Source organism: Chiloscyllium plagiosum, unplaced genomic scaffold (assembly GCF_037043375.1).
Source record: "Chiloscyllium plagiosum isolate Xiang-an unplaced genomic scaffold, Cpla_swu_hap1 HiC_scaffold_25, whole genome shotgun sequence".
Taxonomy (NCBI): Eukaryota; Metazoa; Chordata; class Chondrichthyes; order Orectolobiformes; family Hemiscylliidae; genus Chiloscyllium; species Chiloscyllium plagiosum.
This window is the reverse complement of record NW_028270163.1, coordinates 62,753,725-62,769,662: the sequence shown is the minus strand read 5'-3', so window position 1 is coordinate 62,769,662 and position 15,938 is coordinate 62,753,725. Positions and strand designations below refer to the sequence as shown.

Sequence of the window (15,938 nt, the reverse complement as noted above, 5' to 3'; positions counted from 1 at the left end):
TAGGGAGGGGGGTGTAGGGGATAGGGAGGGGGGTGTAGGGGATAGGGAGGGTGGTGTAGGGGATAGGGAGGGGGCGTAGGGGATAGGGAGGGGGCGTAGGGGATAGGGAGGGGGCGTAGGGGATAGGGAGGGGGATGTAGGGGATAGGGAGGGGGTGAAGATGTGAAAGCATTTAAGAAGGAGGATGGGAATTTAGAACCAGCACTGGTTCTGGAGGAGAGGAGGGTATTAGCAGCTCACTGTGAAGATTGAAGAGAACTGTATGGGGGAGGTCAGGCTGGGGCTGGCACAGTGTGAGGTTAGCTGATGTTCTCAGCATTTGGAAAGCCAACAGAGTCAAGTTTCAAGGTAATAAATGAAGGCTTCTGTAGCTGATGAGCTGAGATGGTGGGGAGCTGGATCGTGTTAATGTTCGAGCAGGTTCCAGGGTCATTCTCCATTGGAGAGTACAAACAGACTTGAGATGCTGGAGGGAAACTGGGTTTAACATGAGCAGACAATACTCACTTGATCACACACTCCTCCTCTCCTGGTTATCTGTTCGAGTTCCTCCGATTCCGTAACTCCCTTTCCTCTCTCTCTCTCTCCCCCCCTTCCTCTTTCTCATCCCCCTACTTCTCTCTCTCCTCCCTTTCCGCCCTCTACCCCCATTTACTCTCTCTCTCCACCCCTCACCTTTTCCACTCTCATCCCCCTTTCCTCTCTCTCTCTCCCTCTCTCTCCCCCACCTTTCCTCTCTCTCTCTCTTCCTTCCTTTCCCCGCCCCCTCTTTTTCTCTCTCTCTATCTCCCTTTTTCCTTCTCTCCACCATATCCTGCACCAGTCCCTTCCTCTTCCTGGGGTTAACTCCAGTGATTGAGACTATCCCTAAGAAAGGTCAGTACAAGAATGGCCTGTTTCCTGATGGTGAGGGTGTAGGGAGGTCAGAGCAGGACCAGGCTTCACATTCCCCATCCCACTCCCCTGAGCTTCTGGGAATGAGGCCTGGCCCCTGGGATTGGCACCTGGCCCCTGGGGGTGGGAGCTGGATCCTGGGGGTGGGGCCTGGCTCCTGGGATTGGCACCTGGCCCCTGGGGGTGGGAGCTGGATCCTGGGGGTGGGGCCTGGCCCCTGGGGGTGGGAGCTGGATCCTGGGGGTGGGGCCTGGCCCCTGGGGGTGGGAGCTGGACCCTGGGGGTGGGAGCTGGATCCTGGGGGTGGGGCCTGGCTCCTGGGATTGGCACCTGGCCCCTGGGGGTGGGAGCTGGATCCTGGGGGTGGGGCCTGGCCCCTGGGGGTGGGAGCTGGATCCTGGGGGTGGGGCCTGGCCCCTGGGGGTGGGAGCTGGATCCTGGGGGTGGGGCCTGGCCCCTGGGGGTGGGAGCTGGACCCTGGGGGTGGGAGCTGGATCCTGGGGGTGGGGCCTGGCTCCTGGGATTGGCACCTGGCCCCTGGGGGTGGGAGCTGGATCCTGGGGGTGGGGCCTGGCCCCTGGGGGTGGGAGCTGGATCCTGGGGGTGGGGCCTGGCCCCTGGGGGTGGGAGCTGGATCCTGGGGGTGGGGCCTGGCCCCTGGGGGTGGTACTTGGACCCTGTTGTGACTGCTGTGTGTGCCTCCCTCTCCCATTAGCTGGTCCTGGACGGAGAGCACACGGTCTACCCCATGGTCATTCACGCGGTGGTGGATGAAGGAGATGGTAAGCACACCAGCTCAGAGTGGGTGGGGTCAGTTCAGTGTGGGAGGGGCCAGCTCAGAGTGGGTGGGGTCAACTCAGTGGGTGGGGTCAGCTCAGTGTGGGAGGGGCCAGCTCTGAGTGGGTGGGGTCAGTTCAATGTGGGAGGGGCCAGCTCAGAGTGGGTGTGGTCAGCTCAGTGGGTGGGGTCAGCTCAGTGTGGGAGGGGCCAGCTCAGAGTGGGTGGGGTCAGTTCAGTGTGGGAGGGGCCAGCTCAGAGTGGGTGTGGTCAGCTCAGTGGGTGGGGTCAGCTCAGTGTGGGAGGGGCCAGCTCAGAGTGGGTGGGGTCAGTTCAGTGTGGGAGGGGCCAGCTCAGAGTGGGTGTGGTCAGCTCAGTGGGTGGGGTCAGTTCAGTGTGGGAGGGGCCTGCTCAGAGTGGGAGGGATTGATCTCTGGGGGTGGGGGTGGTCTGGTCCCCAGGGTGAGGGACTGGTCTCTGGGGATTGTGGGTAGTCTTGTGGGTTGGGTTTTGTGTCAGGTGGGGTCGAAGCTGAGTGTTAGTCGTTGAAGACACTGGTCCCTGGGGCTGTGGGCTTGTCTTGGGACCATAAGATATAGGAGCACAATTCAGCCATTCGGCCCATCAAGTCAAACTGCCATTCTGTCATGGTGGATGTGTTGCTTAACCCCATTCTCCTGCCTTCTCCCTGTAACCATTGATCCCCTCACTAATCAAGAACCTATCTACCTCTGTCTTATAGACACGCAATGACTTGGTCTCCATCACCCTCTGCAGCAATGAGTCCCACAGAGTCACCTCCCCTGGCTGAAGAAATCCCCCCTCATCTCAGTCCCTTCACTCGGAGGCTGTGCCCTTCGGCCCTCGTCTCTCCTACTAACGGAAACATCTTCTCCATGTCCAATCTATCCAGGTCTCTCAGTATTCTAAATAAAAACAGAAAGAATTGCGGATGTTGTAAATCAGCAACAAAAACAGAAATTGCTGGAAAAGCTCAGCAGGTCTGGCAGCACCTGTGCAGAGAAATCAGAGTTAATGTTTCGGGTTCAGTGACCCTCCTTCAGAACATTCTGGGGAAGGGTCACCAGACCCGGAATGTTAACTCTGCTTTCACTGCACAGGTGCTGCCAGACCTGCTGAGCTTTTCCAGCAATTTCTGCTTTTGTTTTCTCTCAGTCATACTTGTAGAGTCAGACAGCACAGAAACAGACCCTTTGGTCCAACCATTCCATGCTGAACATAATTCCAAACTAACCTAGCCCCACCTGCCTGCACCTGGCCCATATCCCACAAAACATTTCCCATTCATGTACTTATTCAGATATCCTTTAGATATTGTAATTGTACCCACATCCATCACTTCCTCAGGAAGCTCATTCAACACATGAATCACCCTCTATGTAAAAGATTGCCTCATATATCCTCTTTAAACCTCTGTCCTCTCACCTTAAAAATGTGCCTCAATCTTGAAAGTTCCCATCTCCGGGAAAAGACAATTACCATCAATTCTATCTTCTAAACTCCATCGAGTACAGGCCGAGTGTCCTCAACTGCTCCTCATATGACAAGTCCTTCATCCCTGGGATCATTCTTGTAAATCTCTTCTGAACCCCCTCCAACACCAGCACATCCCTCCTTAGACACGGGGCCCAAAACTGCTCACAATATTCCAAATATGATCTGACGACAGCCCTATTGCTAATGTTGTCTGTGTTTAAAAAGGGTAGCAGGGGTAATCCAGGTAATTACAGACCTGTGAGCCTGACGTCAGTGGTAGGGAAGCTACTGGAGAACATACTGAGGGATAGGATATATACCCATTTGGAAAAAAATTGGCTTATCAGTGATAGGCAGCATGGTTTTGTGCAGGGAAGGTCATGTCTTACAAACCTAATAGAATTATTTGAAGAGGTGACAAAGTTGATTGATGAGGGAAGGGACGTAGATGTCATATGCATGTCTTAGTAAGGTGTTTGATAAAGTTCCCAATGGTAGGCTGATGAAGAAGGTGAAGTTACATGGGTCCAGGGTGTTCTAGTTAGATGGATAGAGAACTGGCTGGGCAACAGGAGACAGAGAGTAGTCGTGGAAGGGAGATTCTCAAAATGGAGACCTGTGACCAGTGGTGTCCCACAGAGATCCGTGCTGGGACCACTGTTGTTTGTGATTTACACAAATGATTTGGAGGAAGGTGTAGGTTGCCTCATTAGAAAGTTTGCAGGTGACACTAAGATTGATGGAGTAGCAGATAGTGAAAGGGACTGTCAGAGAATACAGCAGAATATAGATAGATTGGAGAGTTCATAGAGTCATAGAGATGTACAGCACGGAAACAGACCCTTCAGTCCAACTCATCCACGCCGACCAGATATTCCAATCTAATCTAGTCCCACCTGCCAGCACCCGGCCCATATCCCTCCAAACCCTTCCTATTCATATACCCATCCAAATGCCTCTTAGATGTTGTAATTGTACCAGCCTCCACCACATCCTCTGGCAGCTCATTCCATACACGTACCACCGTCTGTGTGAAAAAGTTGCCCCTTGGGTCTCTTTTATATCTTTCCCCTCTCACCTTAAACCTATGCCCTTTAGTTCTGGACTCTATGACCCCAGGGAAAAGACTTTGCCTATTTACCCTATCCATGCCCCTCATAATTTTGTAAACCTCTATAAGGTCACCCCTCAGCCTCCGCGCTCCAGGGAAAACAGCCCCAGCCTGTTCAGCTTCTCCCAATAGCTCAAATCCTCCAACCCTGGCAACATCCTTGTAAATCTTTTCTGAACCCTTTCAAGTTTCAGAACATCTTTCCGTTAGGAAGGAGACCAGAATTGCACACAATATTCCAACAGTGACCTAACCAATGTCCTGTACAGCCACAACATGACCTCCCAACTCCTGTACTCAATACTCTGACCAATAAAGGAAAGCATACCAAACGCCGCCTTCACTATCCTATCTACCTGCGACTCCACTTTCAAGCTGCGAGGTGATGCGTTTTGGAAGATGCAATTCCAGAGCGAACTATACAGTAAATGGAAAAGTCCTGAGGAAACTTGGCGTACAGAGAGATCTGCGTGTTCAGGCGCATTGTTCCCTGATGGTGGTAATGCAGGTCAGTGAGTGGTCAAGGAGGCATACGGCATACTTTCCTTCATCGGACGGGGTACTGAGTACAAGAGTTGGCAGGTCATGTTACAGAGTTGTATAGGACTTTGGTTCGGCCACATTTGGAATACTGTGTACAGTTCTGGTCACCACATTACCAAAAGGATGTGGAAGATATGTGTGGAAAGTTCTTTATGCAGAGGGTGGTGTGTGCCTGGAACGCGTTGCCAGTGGAGGTGGTAGAGGCAGGAACGATAGTGTCATTGAAGATGTATCTAGACAGATACATGCATGGGCAGGGAGCAGAGGGATACAGATCCTCAGAAAATAGGCGACAGGTTTAGATCGAGGATCTGGATCGGCACAGGCTTGGAGGGCCGAAGGGCCTGTTCCTGTGCTGTAATGTTCTTTGTCCTGTGTTCTTTACAGCCTCAGATGTAACCTCTGCTCTGGTATTCTTGCCCTGTTGAAGAGAATGCTCATGTTGTATTTAACTTCCGAACTGCCAACTAAACCGACAGGTTAATCTCAGGAGAATCTGGAACTAGCACTCTTAAATCCTTTGTGCTTCAGAATTCCAAAGCCTTTCCCTGTTTAGTTACAGTCTGTTTCTATTCTTCCTCCCAAAGTGAATACCCTCTCACTTTCCCACATTGTATTCCACCTACCATTTCTTTGCTCACTCTCCAAGCCTGTGTAAGTCCTTCTACAGCCTCCCCCTGACTCAACACCTACCTGTCCCTCCACCTATCTTTGTCTCATCTGCAAACTTAGCAACAATGTCCTCAGTTCCTTCACCCAGATCATTAATGTATAATATGAAGAGTTATGGTCCCAACACTGACCCCTGCAGAACTCCCACTGGTCACCAGTTGCCATCCTGAAAAGACCCCTTTATCCCCACTCTCTGCTTGCTGCCAGTCAGCCAATCCTCTCTCCATGCCAGTACCTTGCCCCTAACACCACGGGCTCTTAACTTATTCAGGAGCCTCCTGTACAGTACCTTGACAAAGACTTTTTGGAAATCTCCGGCTCTCCTTTGTCTAATTTGCTCATTGTCTCCTGAAAGAATTCTAACAGATTCTCCCGGCATGACCTACCGTTGATGAAGCCGCGCTGACTCAGCCTATTGTACCACACACTTCCAAGTATTGCCCAGCCTCATCCTTAATAATGGACTCGACAAGGGGAGGGTCTGGTCTGGGCAAGGGTGGGTGTGCTTGTCTCTGAGAGTGAGGGAGTGGTCTCAGAGTGGGGAGGGTGGTCTCGGGGGTGGGGGTTGGGGAGTGGTCTCTGGGTGTGGGGGAGTAGTCTTGGAGGTGGGGGATTGTTCTCTGGGGTGGGGGGTGGAGTTGGGGTTGTGGGGGTGCAGCCTTGGTCTCTGTCTCTCAGTCTAACTCCATCTTATTGTTCTCTTATCCCCAGAACATCTGGGACATTCCCACGTGCTACTGACCACATTTGATAAGGTACACTATTCAAACTGAGCTCCAGGCTCTGGCCTGACCTTCCATAGTCATACACTGAGGGAAGCCATTCAGCTCATTGTGTTTCCAGGAAACAGGAGAAGGCCATTCAGCTCCTTGAGCCAACTCCACCATTCAGTAAGGTCATGGTTGAGTTGTGGCCTAAATCCATCTGCTTGCCTTGGGTCCGTTTCCCTTGATACTCTGGCTCAATAAAACTTTGTCTATCTCAGATTTATATTTAACAACCGAATTAACATTGACTGCCATTTGAGGAAGAGTTCCAAATCTCCAATACTCTTTGTGAGGAGAAATGCTTTCTAACATCCCTCCTGAATGGCCTGGCATTAATTATTAGAGTCGAGAGTGTGGTGCTGGATGAGTGTGGTGCTGGAAAAGCACAGCAGGTCAGGCAGCATCCGAGGAGCAGGAGAATCGATGTTTCGGGCCTGAGCCCTTCATCATATTGTCCCCTGGTTCTAGAACCTTCAGCCAGTGGATATAGTTTATCTACCCAGTCTTTCCCGTTAATATCCTGAAAATCTCAATTAGATCACTCATTAATCTGCTAAGTTCTAGCCCTAAAGTGCCTCATCTCCTCTCATAAACTTACCCCTGAATTCCAAATGTTGATTCTTTCCTAAAGATGTTGAGTTCGGCTTCATCCTGTTAGCGATGATAGAATTGTTCACAATCTCAGCCACAGGTGGAGCTTGGACTCCATCTGAAACTTTCATCACTGACTTTTGGCCACCGTTCAGCTCCTCAAACCTTTGTCCCTTTGACTGTTAATAAGTCAGACCAAGGTGACCCTCTGGATTTACACTGACATTATTGAAGGAATGGCCTCTCTCCTGTCTGAACATGGCATAGGATCATCGAGATGGACAGCATGGAAACAGACCCTTCGGCAAAACTCATCCATGCTGACCCGATATCTCAACCCAATCTAGTCCCACCTGCCCTCAACTTCCAGCAGATTAAACTTCCTCTGAGGGTGCACCTTCCCCATCTCCCCTCTGTCCCGCCTCCCCCCTTCCATCTCTCCTCAGCGCACCCCCCACCACAACCCCCAACACCACACCAGCACCTCCCCAATCCTGACTCACCTCCCCCGTGTGGGGCGAACAGTGTGGGGGTTGGGATGGTGTGGGGTTGGGGCGCTGTGAGGGGTGGGGCAGTGTGAGGATGATGCGATGTGAGGGTTGGGACAGTGTGGGAGTGGGGCAGTGAGGTGGTGGAGCAGTGTGAGGGTGATGCAGTGTGGGGGTGGGACGGTGTGGAGGTGGGGCACTGTGGGGGTGTAGTGCTGTGGGGGAGTTGGGGCAGTGTGGGGGTGGGTCAATGTGGAGTTGGGGCAGTGTGGGGGTGGGACAGTGTTGGGGTGGGGCAGTTTGGGGGTGGAGCAGTGTGGGGGAGGGGCAGTGTGGGGAGGGGCTGTATGGGGGTGGGACTGTGGGGAGTGGGGCAGTGTAGGGGTGGGTTGGTGTGGGGGTGGGGCGGTGTGGAGGGTGGGGCAGTGTGGGGGGTGTGGGGGTGGGGTGATGGGAGTGGGGCGGTGTAGGGGTGGGGCAGTGTGGGGGGTGGGGCAGTGTACGAGGAGGGACAGTGTGGGGGTGGGGCAGATTGGGGGTGGGGCAGGTTGGGGGTGGGACAGCGTGGGGGTGGGGCGGTGTGCGGGAGGGGTGGTGTGAGAGTGGGGCAGTGTGGGGTTGGGGCAGTGTGGGGAGTGCGACAGTGCGGGGGTGGGACAGTGTGGGAGTGGGACAGTGCGGGGGTGGGACAGTGCGGGGGTGGGGATGGTGTGGGGTTGGGGCGCTGTGGGGGGTGGGGCAGTGTGAGGATGATGCAGTGTGGGGGTGGGATTGTGTGGAGGTGGGGCACTGTGGGGGTGTAGTGCTGTGGGGGGTTGGGACAGTGTGGGGAGTGAGACAGAGCGGGGGCGGGACAGAGCGGGGGTGGGACAGTGCGGGGGTGGGGTGGTGTGGGTGTGGGGCAGTTTGGGGGAGGGGCTGTGTGGGGGTGGGACTGTGTGGGGAGTGGGGCGGTGTGGGGTGGGGTGATGTGGGGGTGGAGCGTTGGGGTGGGACAGTGTGGGTGGGGGTGGGGTGATGTGAGTGTGGGGGTGGGGCAGTGTATGGGGAGGGACAGTGTGTGGGTGGGGCAGTTTGGGGTGGGACAGTGTGGGGTGGGGCAGTGTGGGGCGTGGGGGAGGGTGGGGGTGGGGCAGTGTGGAGGTCGGGGAGGGTGGGCAGTTGGGCTGTGTTGGGGTGGGACAGTGTGAGGGGGTGGGGCGGTGTGGGGGTGATGCAGATTGGGGATGGGTCAGTGTGGAGGTGGGGCAGTTTGGGGGGTTGGGTCAGTATGGGAGGTGGGACAGTGTGGGGGTGGTGTGGTGTGGGGCGGTGTGGGGGTGGGGCAGTTTGGGGGGTTGGGTCAGTATGGGAGGTGGGACAGTGTGGGGGTGGTGTGGTGTGGGGCGGTGTGGGGGTGGGGCAGTTTGGGGGGTTGGGTCAGTATGGGAGGTGGGACAGTGTGGGGGTGGTGTGGTGTGGGGCGGTGTGGGGGTGGGGCAGTTTGGGGGGTTGGGTCAGTATGGGAGGTGGGACAGTGTGGGGGTGGTGTGGTGTGGGGCAGTGTGGGGGTGGGGCAGTTTGGGGAGTGGGGCAGTGCGGGGGTGGGACAGTGTAGGGAGTGGGGCAGTGTGGGGGTGGGACAGTGCGAGGGTGGGACAGTGTGGGGGTGGGACAGTGTGGGGTGGGGCAGTGTATGGGTGGGGCAGTGTGGTGGTGGGACAGGGTGTGGGTGGAGCGTTGTGTGGGGTGGGACAGTGTGGGGGTGGGGCAGTGTGGGGGTGGGGCAATGTGAGGGGGTGGGGCACTATAGGCGTGGTACAGTGTGGTGAGTGGGACAGGGTGTGGGTGGAGCGTTGTGTGGGGTGGGACAGTGTGGGGGTGGGGCAGTGTGGGGAGTGGGGCAGTGTGGGGAGTGGGACAGTGTGGGGGTGGGGCAATGTGGGGGGTGGGGCACTATAGGCGTGGTACAGTGTGGTGAGTGGGACAGTGCGGGGGTGGGACAGTATGGGGTGGGGCAGTGTGGGGGTCGGGCAGTGTGGGGGTGGGGCGATGTGGGGAGTGGGCAGTGTGGGGGGGTGGAGCAGTGTGGGGGTTCGGCGGTGTGAGGGTGGGATAGTGTGAGGGTGGGGTGCTGTGGGGTGGGGCAGCGTGGGGTGTGGGAGCGGGGCGGTGTGTGGGGGTGGGTGTTGGGGCACTGTAGGGGTGGGGTGTGGGGTGGGGAGGTGTAGGGGTGGGGTGGGGAGGTGTAGGGGTTGGGTGGGGAGGTGTGCAGGGGAATGTGGGGGGTGTGGCGGTGTGGGGGGTAGGGCATTGTGGAAGGGTGGGGCACTGTGGGGGTGGGGCAATTTGGGATGGTGTGGGGGTGTGTCCCTGTGGGGGTGTGGCTTTGTGGGGGTGTGGCCAGATGGATGGGTGTGGCCCTGAGGGGTGGGTGTGGTTTGCAGACAGTGCTCACTCTGCATCGTCACTGTTGTTGTTTACAGAGTGTGGACGGTAACTGCTTGGTGAAACCTCTCAAACAGAAACAGGTGGTAAGTCTTTTCCCACCCCTCACCTCACCTCTCACCCCTCAATCCCTTACCACCTCATCCCCTTACCCCCATCCCCTTACCCCCATCCCCTCACCACCTCTGCACCTCACCCTTCATCCCTCACCTCTCACTGCTCACTTCTCTCACTCCTCATCCCTCACCGCTTATCCTCTCACTGCACATCTCTCACCCCTCACCATGTCATCTCTTGCCCCTCACCACCTCACCCCTCACCACCTCATCCCTCATCCACCATCCTACACCTTCTATCCCTCATTCCCCATCTCACCTTCCAACCCTCACCGCGTCACCCCTCACCCTCTCATCTCTCACCCAGTCCTCTCTCACTCATGTATCTCACCTTTATCCCTCAGCCTGTCCTGTTTTATTATTCATCTGTGGGATGTGGGCACCCCTGACTGTCCAGCATTTATTGCCTGTCCCCTCATTGCCCCTTGAGAAGATGGTGATGAGCTGCTTTCTTACCCTGTTGCAGTCCACCTGCTGTAAATAGATCCACAATGCCCTGAGGCAGAGAATGCCACGATTTTGACCCAGTGACAGTGGTTGTGGGTTTGGAAGGTGCTGAGGATCTTTGGTGAATTTCTATAGTGCATCTTGTAGATAGCACCCACTGCTGCTACTGAGGGTCGGTGGAGGAGGGAGTGGATGTGGTGCCGATCAGGTGGGCTGCTTTGACCTGGATGGGGTCCAGCCTCTTGAGTGTTGTTGGAGGCAAGTGGGGAGTATTCCATCACACTCTTGGCTTGTGCCTTGAGGATGGTGGATAGACTTTGGGGACAATAGACAATAGGTGCAGGAGTAGGCCATTCTGCCGTCCGAGCCTGCACCACCATTCAATATGATCATGGCTGATCATCCTTAATCAGTATCCTGTTCCTGCCTATCTCCATAACCCTTGATTCCACTATCTTTGAGAGCTCTATCCAACTCTTTCTTAAACTAATCCAGAGACTGGGCCTCCACTGCCCTCTGGGGCAGAGCATTCCACACAGCCACCACTCTCTGGGTGAAGAAGTTTCTCCTCATCTCTGTCCTAAATGGCCTACCCCTTATTTTTAAGCTGTGTCCTCTGGATCGGCACTCACCCATCAGCGGAAACATGTTTCCTGCCTCCAGAGTGTCCAATCCTTTAATAATCTTATATGTCTCAATCAGATTCCCTCTCAGTCTTCTAAACTCAAGGGTATACAAGCCCAGTTACTCCAGTCTTTCAGTGTATGGTAATCCCGCCATTCCAGGAATTGACCTCGTGAACCTACGCTGCACTCCCTCAATAGCCAGAATGTCTTTCCTCAAATTTGGAGACCAGAACTGCACACAGTACTCCAGGTGTGGTCTCACCAGGGCTCTGTACAGCTGCAGAAGAACCTCTTTGCTTCTATTTTTTCTTTTTTTTCTTCTTTTCTTTTGTCGTTTTTTTTTTTTACAAAGTGCACGAATCTTTATTCAATTTCCACCACCAGGAAGATAGGAAAACACCCGGGTGGCCAGTGACAAGCACTGCCCTTCCTCTTTGCTTCTATACTCAATCCCTCTTGTTATGAAGGCCAGCATGCTATTAGCTTTCTTCACTACCTGCTGTACCTGCATGCTTACCTTCATTGAATGGTGTACAAGAACACCCAGATCTCTCTGTACTGCCCCTTTACCTAAATTGATTCCATTTAGGTAGTAATCTGCCTTCCTGTTCTTGCCACCAAAGTGGATAACCACACATTTATCCACATTAAACTGCATCTGCCATGCATCCGTCCACTAACCTAGCCTATGCAGGTCACCCTGTATTCTCCTAACATCCTCCTCACATTTCACCCTGCCACCCAGCTTGGTGTCATCAGCAAATTTGCTAATATTACTTTTAATACCTTCATCTATATCATTAATGTACATTGTAAAAGCTGCGGTCCCAGCACTGATCCCTGCGGTATCCCACTGGTCACCACCTGCCATTCTGAAAGGGAGCCGTTTATCACTACCCTTTGTTTCCTGTCAGCCAACCAACTTTCAATCCATGTCAGTATTTTGCCCCTAATACCATGTGCCCTAATTTTATTCACTAACCTCCTGTGTGGGACTTTATCAAAGGCTTTCTGAAAGTCCAGGTGCACCACATCTACTGAATCTCCCTTGTCCATCTTCAGAGTTACATCCTCAAAAAATTCCAGAAGATTAGTCAAGCATGATTTCCCCTTCATAAATCTGACCTATCCTGTTACTACAATCCAGATGTGTCGTAATTTCGTCCTTTATAATTGATTCCAGCATTTTTCCCACCACTGAGGTCAGACTAACTGGTCTATAATTCTCTGTTTTCTCTCTCCCTCCACTTTCTTAAAATGTGGGGCAACATTAGCCACCCTCCAACCCGCAGGAACTGATCCTGAATCTATAGAACATTGGAAAACGATCACCAACGCATCCACGATTTCTCGAGCCACCTCCTTCAGTACCCTGGGATGTAGACCGTCAGGCCCTGGGGACTTAGCAGCCTTCAGACCTAACAGTCTCTCCAACACCATTTCCTGCCTAATATAAATTCCCTTCAGTTCAGGTCCTTCAGCCACTATATCTGGGAGATTGCTCGTGTCTTCCCCAGTGAACACAGATCTAAAGTACCAATTCAACTCTTCTGTCATTTCTTTGTTCCCCGTAATATATTCCTCTGTTTCTGTCTTCAAGGGCCCAATTTTGGTCTTAACCATTTTTTTTCTTTTCACATACCTAAAAAAGCCTTTACTATCCTCCTTTATATTTTTGACCAGTTTACCCTCATACCTTATTTTTTCTTTGTGTATTTCCTTTTTAGTAATCCTCTGTTGTTCTTTAAAAGCTTCCCAGTCCTCCGATTTCCCACTTATCTTTGCTATGTTATACTTTTTCCCTTTTGTCTTTATATGGTCCTTAACTTCCCTTGTCAGCCACGGCCATCCCTGCCTCCCCTTGGGATCTTTCTTCCTTTATGGAATGAACTGATCCTGCATCTTCTGCATTATACCCAGAAATACCTGCCTTTGTTGTTCCACTGCCATCCCTGCTAGGATATTGCACCATTGAACTTTGGCCAGCTCCTCCCTCAGTTCCATAGTTCCCTTTATTCAACTGAAATATTGTCACTTTCGATTGTACCCTCTCCCTTTCAAACTGCAGATTAAAGCTTATTGTATTGTGGTCACTCCCTCCTAATGGCTCCTTTACTTCGAGGTCCCTGATCAAATCCGGTTCGTTGCACAACACCAGATCCAGAATTGCTTTCTCCCTGGTAGGCTGCAGCACAAGCTGTTATAGAACATAGAACAATACAGCACAGAACAGGCCCTTCGGCCCATGATGTTGTGCCAAGCATTTGTCCTATCCAATTGCCGCTTAAAGGTCACTAAAGATTCTGACTCTGCCACTCCCACAGGCAGCGCATTCCATGCCCCCACCACTCTCTGGGTAAAGAACCCACCCCTGACATCTCCCCTATACCTTCCACCCTTCACCTTAAATTTATGTCCCCTTGTAACACTCTGTTGTACCCGGGGAAAAAGTCTCTGACTGTCTACTCTATCTATTCCCCTGATCATCTTATAAACCTCTATCAAGTCACCCCTCATCCTTCTCCATTCCAATGAGAAAAGACCTCGCACTCTCAACCTATCCTCGTACGACCTATTCTCCATTCCAGGCAACATCCTGGTAAATCTTCTCTGCACCCTCTCCAAAGCTTCCACATCTTTCCTAAAGTGAGGCGACCAGAACTGCACACAGTACTCCAAATGTGGCCTAACCAAGGTCCTGTACAGCTGCAACATCACTTCACGACTCTTGAATTCAATCCCTTTGCTCATGAACACTAATACACCATAGGCCTTCTTACAAGCTCTATCCACCTGAGTGGCAACTTTCAAAGATCTATGAACATAGACCCCAAGATCCCTCTGTTCCTCCATCTTACTAAGAACCCTACCGTTAACCCTGTATTCCGCATTCTTATTTGTCTTTCCAAAATGGACAACCTCACACTTGACAGGGTTGAACTCCATCTGCCACTCCTCAGCCCAGTTCTGCATCATACCTAAGTACCTTTGCAGCCGACCACAGCCCTCCTCACTATCCACAACTCCACCAATCTTCGTATCGTCTGCAAATTTACTGACCCACCCTTCGGCTCCCTCTTCCAAGTCATTAATAAAAATTACAAACAGCAGAGGACCCAGAACTGATCCCTGTGGAACTCCACTTGTAACTGGGCTCCAGGCTGAATATTTACCATCTACCACCACTCTCTGACTTCGACCGGTTAGCCAGTTTTCTATCCACCTGGCCAAACTTCCCACTATCCCATGCCTCCTGACTTTCTGCATAAGCCTAACATGGGGAACCTTATCAAATGCCTTACTAAAATCCATGTACACTACATCCACTGCTCTACCCTCATCTACATGCTTGGTCACCTCCTCAAAAAATTCAATAAGACTTGTAAGGCAAGACCTACCCCTCACAAATCCATGCTGGCTGTCCCTAATCAAACAGTGTCTTTCCAGATAATCATAAATCCTATCCCTCAGTACCCTTTCCATTACTTTGCCTACCACCGAAGTAAGACTAACTGGCCTGTAATTCCCGGGGTTATCCCTATTCCCTTTTTTGAACATGGGCACAACATTCGCCACTCTCCAGTCCCCTGGTACCACCCCCATTAACAGTGATGACGAAAAGATCATTGCCAACAGTACTGAAATTTCCTCTCTTGCTTCCCACATAATCCTAGGATATATCCCGTCAGGCCCGGGGACTTGTCTATCCTCAAGTTTTTCAAAATGTCCAACACATCTTCCTTCCTAACAAGTATTTCCTCTAGCTTACCTGTCCGTTTCACACTCTCCTCTTCAACAATACGTTCCCTCTCATTTGTAAATACTAAAGAAAAGTACTCATTCAAGACCTCTCCTTCTCTTCCGACTCAATACACAGTCTCCCACTACTGTCCTTGATCAGACCTACCCTCGTTCTCGTCATTCTCATGTTTCTCACATACGCCTAAAAGGCCTTGGGGTTTTCCTTGATCCTACCCGCCAAAGATTTTTCATGCCCTCTCTTAGCTCTCCTAATCCCTTTCTTCAGCTCCCTCCTGGCTATCCTATATCCCTCCACTGCTCTGTCTGAACCTTGTTTCTTCAACCTTATGTAAGCCTCCTTCCTCTTTGCAAGACATTCAACCTCCCTCGTCAACCAAGGTTCCCTCACACGACCATCTCTTTCCTGCCTGACAGGTACATACATATCACGGACACGTCATATCTGTTCCTTAAAAAAGTTCCACATTTCCACGACATCCTTCCCTGACAGCCTATGCTCCCAACTTATGCTCCTCAGATCCTGTCTTACAGCATCGTATTTACCCTTCCCCCAATTGTAAAACCTGCCCTGTTGCACGCACCTATCTCTCTCCATAACCAAGGTGAAAGTCACAGAATTTTGGTCACCATCACCAAAATGTTCACCCACTAACAAGCCCATCACTTGTTCCGGTTCGTTACCGAGTACCAAATCCAATATGGCCTCCCCTCTGGTCGGACAATCTACATACTGAGTTAGAAAAGCTTCCTGGACACACTGCACAAACACTGCCCCATCCAATCTACTTGATCTAAAGAGCTTCCAATCAACATTTGGGAAGTTGAAATCGCCCATGACTACTACCCTGTGGCTTCTGCACCTTTCCAAAATCTGTTTCCCAATCTGTTTCTCCACATCTCTGCTGCTATTGGGGGGCCTATAGTAAACACCCAACAAGGTGACTGCTCCTTTCCTATTTCTGACTTCAGCCCATACTACCTCCAAAGGCAGATCCCCCTCGAACTGCCTTTCTGCAGCCGTTATACCATTTCTAATTAACAACGCCACCCCCCCTCCTTTTTTACCACCCTCCCTAATCTTACTGAAACATCTGTAACCAGGAACCTCCAACAACCATTCCTGTCCCTCTTCTATCCACGTTTCCATGATGGCCACAACATCGTAGTCCCAAGTACCGATCCACGCCTTAAGTTCACCCACCTTATTTCTGATACTCCTT

The 15,938-nt window shown here is 52.1% G+C and overlaps 1 protein-coding gene across 1 annotated transcript in view; it reads left to right on the top strand.

Annotated features, from left to right (window-relative positions):
- The first annotated feature begins 1,610 nt into the window (after positions 1 to 1,610).
- LOC122547825 (E3 ubiquitin ligase RNF157-like) overlaps positions 1,611 to 15,938 on the top strand; it is a 53,378-nt gene continuing 39,050 nt past the window's right edge. The window contains exons 1-3 of the mRNA XM_088000797.1: positions 1,611 to 1,676; positions 6,206 to 6,249; positions 9,806 to 9,853. Of these exons, the coding sequence (XP_087856923.1) occupies positions 1,643 to 1,676; positions 6,206 to 6,249; positions 9,806 to 9,853 (126 nt within the window). The 5' untranslated portion in view covers positions 1,611 to 1,642. The remainder of the gene's footprint in view (positions 1,677 to 6,205; positions 6,250 to 9,805; positions 9,854 to 15,938) is intronic.